The sequence below is a fragment of the Colobus angolensis genome, unplaced genomic scaffold (assembly GCF_000951035.1).
Source record: "Colobus angolensis palliatus isolate OR3802 unplaced genomic scaffold, Cang.pa_1.0 Scaffold194, whole genome shotgun sequence".
NCBI classification, from domain to species: Eukaryota; Metazoa; Chordata; class Mammalia; order Primates; family Cercopithecidae; genus Colobus; species Colobus angolensis.
The window spans coordinates 1,180,508-1,190,347 of NW_012115088.1; the positions used below are offsets into that span (position 1 = coordinate 1,180,508).

Below are 9,840 nucleotides of genomic sequence, written 5' to 3' on the forward strand. Positions count from 1 at the left end.
CACTGCAAGCTCCGCCTCCCGGGTTTACGCCATTCTCCTGCCTCAGCCTCCCGAGTAGCTGGGACTACAGGCGCCCGCCACCTCGCCCGGCTAGTGTTTTGTATTTTTCAGTGGAGACGGGGTTTCACTGTGTTACCCAGGATGGTCTCGATCTCCTGACCTCGTGATCCGCCCGTCTCGGCCTCCCAAAGTGCTGGGATTACAAGCTTGAGCCACCGCGCCCGGCCTCAAACGTTTCTTTGAAAAGATCAACAGCCAGACCGGACAGCCAAAAAAAAAAAAAAAAGAGGCACAAGTTGCCAAGATCAGAAATAAAAGAACTACAGATTCTACAGACATTAAAAGGACAACAATAGGGGAATATTAGAAACAAGTTTATGCCAACAGAGTTGATAACTTGGATGAAGTGCACAGATTTCTTGAAAGACAAAACTAACAAAGCTTACTCAAGAAGAAATTGACAATTTTAAGAGTATTCTATTAAAGAAATTAAATTTGTAGTTAAAAAACTGCCCAGTAAAGAAAACTCCAAGCAAAGACGGCTTCACTGGTGAATTCTACCAGTTAAAATAAAACTATTATAAAATCTACCAGAAAACAGAAGAAAAGAGGAGGCAAAGCTTCTCAGTGCTATTTTATAAAGCCAACATTACCCTGATTAAACAGTCATTACAAGAAAACTACAGATAATTATCCTTCCTAAACACAATCACAAAAACATTCAACAAAATATTAGCAAATTAAATCCAGCAAGTAAAGTTGGTTCGACATTCAAAAAAATCAATGTAATTCACACTATCAACAAACCAAAAGAGAAAAACCGTATGATCATCTTGATACATATAGGAAAAGAGCATCTGACAAAATTCAACATCCACTTATAATATAAACTTGCAACAAACCCAGGAATAGAAAGAAATGTCCTCAATCAATCATCAGTCTTACAAAAGGTATCTCTGAAAAACCTGCAAGCTGAATGCTTCCAAGATACGGAAAAAGGAAATAATGTCTACTCTCACTATTCCTACTCAACACTGAACTGAAGGTCCAAGCCATTGCTAATAAAATTGTCTTTTATTTCCAAAAGACATGATGATCTATATAGACAAGGATCTGCTAAAAGTTGCTAAAATATGTGAGTTTAGCAAGGTCACACATGGGGTACAAGGGCAATCAAGGGCAATGTTAAAAAAAAAAAAAACAATTTTAGGCCAGGTGCAGTAAAAAAAACAATTTTAGGCCAGGTTCACAACTATAATCCTAGCACTTTGGGAGGCCGAGGCAGGCAGATTACTTTGAGCTCAGCAGTTTGAGACCAGACTGGGCAATATAGTGAAACCCTTTCTCTACAAAAAATACAAAAATTAGCCAGGTGTGGTGGCCCATGCCTGTGGTCCCAGCTACTTGGGAGGCTGAGGCTGGAGAATCGCTTGAGCCCAGTTGGTGGTGGGGCACTGGTGGTGGGGGTTGCAGTGAGCTAAGACTGTGCCATTGCACTCCAGCCTGGGCAACAGAGTGAGACCCTGTATCTAAGAAAAGGAAAAAAAGAGGCCAGGCATGGTGGCTCATGCCTGTAATCCCAGCACTTTGGGAGACTGAGGCAGACAGATCATGAGGTCAGGAGTTCAAGACCAGCTTGGCCAACATAGTGAAACCCCATCTCTACTAAAAAAAAAAAATTAGCTGGGCATTGTTGTGTGCACCTGTAGTCTCAGCTACTCGGGAAGCTGAGGCAGGAGAATCGCTTGAACTCAGGAGGTGGAGGTTGTGCTGAGCCAAGATCGTGCCACTGCACTCCAGCCTGGGCAACAGAGCAAGACTCCATCTCAAAAAACAAAACAAAAGATAAAGAAAAAGCAAGCCAATTTTATTTCTATGTACTAGAAATGAACAATAGGAAATTTGACATTTGTAGAAGCATCTTTTACAGTATCATCCAAAAAACAAGTATTCATGGTGTAAATCTAACAAACTATGTGCCAGACCTATATGCTGTAAACTATAAAATTTTGATGAGAGATATTAAAGACTTAAATCAATGAAGAAATATAACATTTTTGCATTTTTGGTCAGGCACAGTGGCTCATGCCTGTAATCTCAGAACTTTGGGAAGCTGAGGCAGGAGATGGCTTGAGTCCAGGAGTTCAAGACTAGCCTGGGCAATATGGCAAAATCCTGTCTCTACAAAAAAAACACAAAAATTGGCAGGGCGTGGTGGTGCACACCTGTAGTCCCTGCTACTCAGGAGGCCAAGACGGGAGATCAACTGAGTCAGGAAGGTCAACGATGCAGTAAGCTGTGATTGTGTCACTGCACTCCAACCCAGGTAACAAAGTGGGACCCTGTCTCAATAAAACCAAATACAAGAAATATAACATCTTCATGAATCCAAAGACTCAATGTTGTCAAGATATCAACTATCCCCAATTTGATCTATACAGATACTCCTCAACTTACAATGGGTTACAGCCAGATAAACTCACAGTCAAAATGCATTTTTTTTGAGACAGTCTTGCTCTGTCACCCAGGCTGGAGTGCCAGCGGTGTGATCTCAGCTCACTGCAACCTCTGCCTCCTGGGTTCAAGGGATTCTCCTGCCTCAGCCTCCCAAATAGCTGGGATTACAGGCACATGCCACTACACCTGGCTAATTTTTGTATTTTTAGTAGAGACGGGGTTTCACCATGTTGGCCAGGCTGGTCTCAAACTCTTGACCTCAAGTGATCCGCTTGCCTCGGCCTCCCAAAGTGCTGGGATAACAGGCCACTGCACCTGGACCAAAATGCATTTAATACCCTGATAAACCCATCATAAAGTCAAAAAATCCTAAATCAGGCACGGCCTGTATATTTAATGCAATCACAATAAAAATCCCAGCAGACTCTTTTTGAAGAAATCAAGCAGATTCTAAAATTTATATAGATAAGCCAGGCGCAGTGGCTCACACCTATAATCCCAACACTTTGGGAGGCTGAGGAAGGCAGATCACTTGAAGTCAGGAGTTTGAGATCAGCCTGACCAACATAGTGAAACCTTGTCTCTACAAAAATAACAAAAATTAGCCAGGTGTGGTGGCATACACCTGTAATCCCAGCTACTCAGGAGGCTGGGACAGGGAAGAATTGCTTGAACCCAGGAGATGGAGGTTGTAGTGACCTGAGACGGTACTCCATCCAACCTGGGTGACGGAGTGAGACTCCATCTCAAAAAAATAAATAAATACAGGAGTTCGACACCAGCCTGGCCAACATGGTGAAACCCCGTCTCTACTAAAAACACAAAAAATTAGCCGGGTGTGGTAGTGTGCACCTGTAATCCGAGCTACTTGGGAAGCTAAGACAGGAGAATTGCTTGAACCTGGGAGGCAAAGGTTGCAGTGAGCCAAGATCGCACCACTGCACTCCAGCCTAGGCGAAAGAGCAAGACTCTGTCTCAAAAATAAATAAATAAGTAAATTAAATAAATAAATAGGCCAGGCGTGGTGGCTCACGCCTGTAATCCCAGCACTTTGGGAGGCCAAGGCGGATGGATCATGAGGTCAGGAGTTCAAGACCAGCCTAGCCAAGATGGTGAAACTACAAAAATTAGCCAGGCACGGTGGCAGGCGTCTGTAATCCCAGCTAGTTGGCACACTGAGGCAGGAGAATGGCTTGAACCTGGGAGGCAGAGGTTGCAGTGAGCCAAGACTGCAATACTGCACTCCAGTCTAGGCGACAGAGTAAGACTTTGTCTCAAAAAAAGAAGCAGGTAAGTAAGTAAATAAATAAATAAATAAATAAAATAAAATTTATATGGATAAACAAAGGACTCAGAACACCCAAAACAATTCTGAAAAAGAAAAAAAGATGGAGGACTCACACTGATTTCAAGAATAACTATGAGATATAATAATCAGGATGCTGTACTGGAAAAAGGAGAGACATAGATCAACAAAACAGAAAAGAGATTCTAGAAATACTAATAGAACCACACATATAGTCAGTTGATTTAAGAAAAAGTAATTTCACTGAGGTATACTGTGCATATCACATAATTCATCCTTTTCAGGTGTATGACTCATGGGCAACTGATTTTTGACAAATATATCAAAATAATCCAATGGATAACATAAAGCCTTTTCAACAAATGGTGCTGGAACAACTGGGCATCCATACATTAAAAAATGAACCTTGACCCATACCCTGCGACATATTAAAAAATCAACTTGAAATGGATCATAAACCTAAATATAAAACCTAAAACTATAAACTCCTAGAAGAAAACGCAATTGATCCTCCCACCTCAGCCTCCTGAGTAGCTGGGACCACAGGCACACATCACCACGCCCAACTATTTTTCATATTTTTAGTAGGGACAGGGTTTCATCATGTTTCCCAGTCTGGTCTTGAACTCCTGAGCTCAGGCAATCCGCTCACCTTGGCCTCCCAAAGTGCTGGGAATACAGGTGTGAGCCACAGTACCTGGCCAGTTACAAGTCTTTTAAAATGTGACACATCTATATCATGGACTACTACTCAGCAACAAAAAGGAATAAAATCTAGTTAGTTATTCGAAGTGTTTTTAAAAAACGAAGGAATAAAACACTAATACATGCAACAAGACAGATCTCAAAAGCATATTAAAACATAAATAGGCACATTTTTTCTGTATAGGGCAACATTTGTGCACCATATGGTTTCTTTCACAAGTATTCAACTCTGCCACTGTAATGTGAAAGCAGCCATAAACAACATGTAAACGTGTGACTGTGCTTCAATAAAACTGTCTATCTATAATCTATCTGATCTAATTGATAATTTATCTAATCTATCTAATCTATCATCCACCCACCCACTACCTATCTAATCTATCATCTATCTGATCTATCTAATCCATCATGTATGTATCTAATCTATCTACTCTATTATCTATCTATCTATCTATCTATGTATCTATCTATCCATCCATCCTCACTCTGTCACCCAGGCTGGAGTGCAGTGGCATGATCTTGGCTCACTGCAACCTCCACCTCCTGGGTTCAAGCAATTCTCAGGGCCCAGCCTCCCAAGTAGCTGGGACTACAGTCGTGCACCACCACACCCAGATAATTTTTTTGTATTTTTTGAAGAGATGAGGTTTTACCATGTTGGCCAGGCTGGTCTCACACTCCTAGCCTCAAGTGATCTGCCCAACTCGGCCTCCCAAAGTGCTGGAATTACAGGCGTGAGCCACTGTGCTCAGTCCCAGTAAAACTTTTAAGTATTCAGCCAGGTACAGTGGCTCACGCCTGTAATTCCAACACTTTGGGAGGCTGATGCAGGAAGATCACCTGAGCTCAGGAATCCGAGACAAGCCTAGGCAACATAGTGAGACCTTGTCTCTACAAAAAATTTTTTAAAAATTAGTAGGGCATGATGGCGCATGCCTGTAGTCCCAGCTACTCAGTAGGGTGAGGGATGAGGATCACTTGAGCCCAGAGGATTGGGGCTGGAGGCTGCAGTGAGTCACGATCATACCACTGCACTCCAGCCTGGGCAATAGAGCAAGACCCTGTCACAAAACTAATAATAATAATAATAATAATAATAAATTATACAAACAAGCAGCAGGTCGGATGCAGAGGCTCATGCTTGTAATCTGTCGCTTGTAATCCTAGCACTTTGGGAGGTCGAGGCGGGAGGACTACTCGAGCTCAGGAGTTCAAGACCAGCCTGGGCAACATGGCAAAACCCCATCTCAACTAAAAATACAAAAAATTAGCTGGGCATGGTGGCAAATGGCTGTGGTCCTGGCTACTTGGGAGGCTGAGCTGGGAGGATCACCTAAGCCCACGAGGTCAAGGCTGCAGTGAGCCATAACTGGGCCACTGCACTCCCGTCTAGGAGATAGAGTGAGACCCTGTCTCTAAAACAAAAAAACAGGCAGCAGATTTGAGATGGCCCCACAGGCCACAGTTTGCCAATTCCTGTGCTAAATTAAAGATGCCAGACACAAAAGGTCACACTATAGGATTCCATTTACATGGTAATATGAAAAAGGCAAACATATAGGGGCAGAATCAAATGAATGGTTGCCAGGGCCTGGGATTGAGGAGAGCTGACTACAAAGAGGCACAAGAAAACTTTTTGGAGTGATGGAAGTATTCTGTATCTTGATTACAGTGGTGGTGTTATATGCTATGTATATATGTTTGTCAAAATTCATATACAGTATACAAAATTTGTATACTTGTAAGTCTGAAAAGGATGAATTTTACTGTTTGTAAATTATGCCTCAATAATCCTGTCTTAAAAGAAAAAACAAGGCATTTTTTGGTCTCTGATTAAAGAAAAACCAAGAGAAGAAAACATTTTTTAGAAAATTATCAATATTAATTATTGAGAAAATTCAAACACTGACTGGATATTTGGCGACATTAAAAAAATACTGTTCTTTTTTTAGGCTGTAATAATTTTTCTTTTTTAAAGAGTTCTTATCTTTAGAAATACATATTGAAGTTCAGGCGCCATAAGTCTGACTTCCAGTTTCAGCGTACGAGTTGAATGGATCGCAGCAGTTACCACTGCTGCTGGGACAGCTGCAATTGGTTATCTAGCTTACAAAAGATTTTATGTTAAAGATCATCGAAATAAAGCTATGATAAACCTTCACATCCAGAAAGACAACCCCAAGATAGTACATGCTTTTGACATGGAGGATTTGGGAGATAAAGCTGTATACTGCTGTTGTTGGAGGTCCAAAAAGTTCCCATTCTGTGACGGGGCTCACACAAAACATAACGAAGAGACTGGAGACAATGTGGGCCCTCTGATCATCAAGAAAAAAGAAACTTAAATGGACACTTTTGATGCTGCAAATCAGCTTGTCGTGAAGTTACCTGATTGTTTAATTAGAATGACTACCACCTCTGTCTAATTCACCTTCGCTGGGTTCTAAATGTGGTATATTGCAAACTGCAGCTTTCACATTCATGGCATTTGTCTTGATGAAACATTATGGTGCACATTTGTTTAAACAAAAAAAAAAAAAAAAGGAAAAACCAACCTCGTGGCCTGTGGATTATTTTGGTCTTGTAAGGATCCGTTTCTTTAAAATATTGGCATATAGAGTTGTATCTTACATAGAATATGGTTGTATCTTGAAGTCAACATATTAAATTATTCTCAAAATTAAAAAAAAAAAGAAATACATATTGAAGTTTGAAGGAGAAAATGAGAAGAAAAAAAGGAAATATGTACCAATGTACTTACAGGTGAAATTATAGTACATCTGAGATCTACTTTAAAATAGTCCAATTAAAAAGGGGACAGAGATGTACTAATCTTTATTGAGGCTGGATAGTAGGTAAATGGGGGTTCATTATATTATTCTTGCTACTTTTGTATATGTTTGAATATTTCTACAACAACCAAGTTGGAAGGAAAAAAAAGTGTATGAGGAAGAGATGAAAACAACAAAACAGATTATGCAATTAACGTCTACAATGGCCAGGTAGGTGAAATATATAAGCCAGAGCGGTAAGTCTGGGGCCGAAAGCATTAACATAAAATCTTTGAAAACAATGTGTGAAGTCCAAACACATGGCCTGGCAACCTCTCTCTTAAGACCACTCTGAAGATACAGACATACACTTGTACACAAGTCTGTCTTTACAAACAGTGTATGTACAATGTGAAAGAAGCTAAATGTATAATGAGCTGTATCCTAGAACTTATAAAGCAATCAGATATATGCTAAATATGGCCAAACATAACACCACCACCACAAATATTATCTGGTTCTGGAATACTAGCATTATAAACAAATCTGCTTCTAATTTCACAATTTGTCTTTAGTTGTTAAGAATCGTACACATGGCTAGGCGTGGTGGCTCACACCTGTAATCCCAACACTTTGGGAGGCCGAAGTGGGCAGATCACCTGAGGTCAGTAGCTCGAGACCAGCCTAGCCTACATGGTGAAACCCTGTCTCTACTAAAAAAAAAACACAAAAAATTTGCCAGGCATGGTGGCAGGCGCCTGTAAGCCCAGCTACTCAGGAGGTAAGGCAGGAGAATTGCTTGAACCCCCGAGGTGGAGGTTGCAGTGAGCCAAGAGCGTGCCATCGCACTCCAGCCTGGGGAACAAGAGCAAGACTTCATCTAAAAAAAAAAAAAAAAAAGAATCATACACATGGCCGGGCACAGTGGCTCACGCCGGTAATCTCAACACTTTGGGAGGCCGAGGTGGGCAGATCACCTGAGGTCGGGAGTTCAAAACCAGTCTAACCAATGGAGAAACCCCATCTCTACTAAAAATACAAAATTAGCCAGGCATGGTAGCACATGCCTGTAATCCCAGCCACTCGGGAAGCTGAGGCAGGAGAATCGCTTGAACCCAGGAGGCAGAGGTTGCAGTGAGCCAAAATCACACCATTGCACTCCAGCCTGGGCAACAAGAACGAAACTCCATCTCAAAAAAAAAAAAAAAGAATCATACACCCATACACATAATTTAAATGAGAAAAGAATAGCAACAAAGTGACAGATTTTTAGTAATACTAGCAGAAAACATAGCTGACCATGTCAGGGTAATAATCCATTTTAACTAGGCAAACTGCTAAAGAATATAAACCTAAAATTAACTTTGAAAATATTTTAGTAGAAAACTACATGAACTTTCTTAATCTTAAAATAGCTTCAGTAGAGCTATTATTTAAGAATAAAATCAAATTAACTATACCCATGGTTTTCTTCATAATACTGTAGAATACACCACCCTGCTGAAACATGTGAGGAAGTCCCTTTGCATAAGACCATACATCTTCTCCTGTAAGACAAAAACAGATACAGTATTAGCAACAAACAAAAGAGTTCCATCCCGGGCTGCTTTAGTAAAGATTAGCCTAGAATAAACATCAAGGCAGAGCTCCTAAATGAGTGAAACAGCCTGATACGCCATAGAGAGATGATACTGAGTGACAGGATTGTGGCATACTAGAAAATGCATGGCCTATCTAACTGTGCCAGTCACTGACAAGGGCTGCCATGGAAGAGTGCATGCCTAGTGTTTTAAGACCATGTGGCTTTTCAAGAGAAACCCAAAATTCAAGTTTGTAATATGAATTCTCCCAATTTTAAAATGTAGAAACTAATTAAAAAGTGTCTTTAAAACTGCATGAGTCAACAAACATGGTGGCTCATGCCTGTAACCCCAGTACTTTGGGGGGCTGTGGATAGCCTGAGTTCAGGAGTTCCAATACCAGCTTTGGCAACATGACGAAACTCTATCTCTACCAAAAAAATAAATAAATAAATAGCCGGACGTGGTGGCATGTGCCTGTCATCCCAGCTACTTAGAGGGCTGAAGTGGTGGAGTGGCCAGGGGGAACTCCTTGTGCACAGGAGGTCAAGGCTGCAGGGAGCAGTGTTTGCATCACTGCACTCTACTCTGGGTGACAAAGTGAGACCCTGCTTCAAAAAAGAAGAAACAAAACCACGAGTCAAGGTAGTCAATATTATAATGAACAAAATAGATCTGAAGACTCAATCCAGCTCAAAGGAAACTAGTCTGTAAACTCTGTACTAGAACAGATAAGATTATTAAAAGATATTTTTGGGCCAGGCACGGTGGCTCACTCACGCCTGTAATCCCTCACTTTGGGAGACCGAGGTGGGCAGATCACCTGAGGTCTGGAGTTCGAGACCAGCCTGGCCAACATGGTGAAACCCCGTCTTTACTAAAAATACAAAAATTAGCTGGGTGTGGTGGTGTGCACCTGTAATCCCAGCTACTTGGGAAGCTAAGACAGGAGAATTGCTTGAACCTGGGAGGCAAAGGTTGCAGTGAGCCAAGATCGCACCACTGCACTCCAGCCTAGGCG

At 41.3% G+C, this 9,840-nt stretch overlaps 1 protein-coding gene across 1 annotated transcript in view; it reads right to left on the bottom strand.

The window, feature by feature from the left end:
- The window catches only part of VCPIP1 (valosin containing protein (p97)/p47 complex interacting protein 1), a 41,322-nt gene that overhangs the window by 16,602 nt on the left and 14,880 nt on the right, over positions 1–9,840 (bottom strand). The window contains exon 2 of the mRNA XM_011940897.1: positions 8,700–8,786. Coding sequence (XP_011796287.1) covers positions 8,700–8,786 — 87 coding nt within the window. The remainder of the gene's footprint in view (positions 1–8,699; positions 8,787–9,840) is intronic.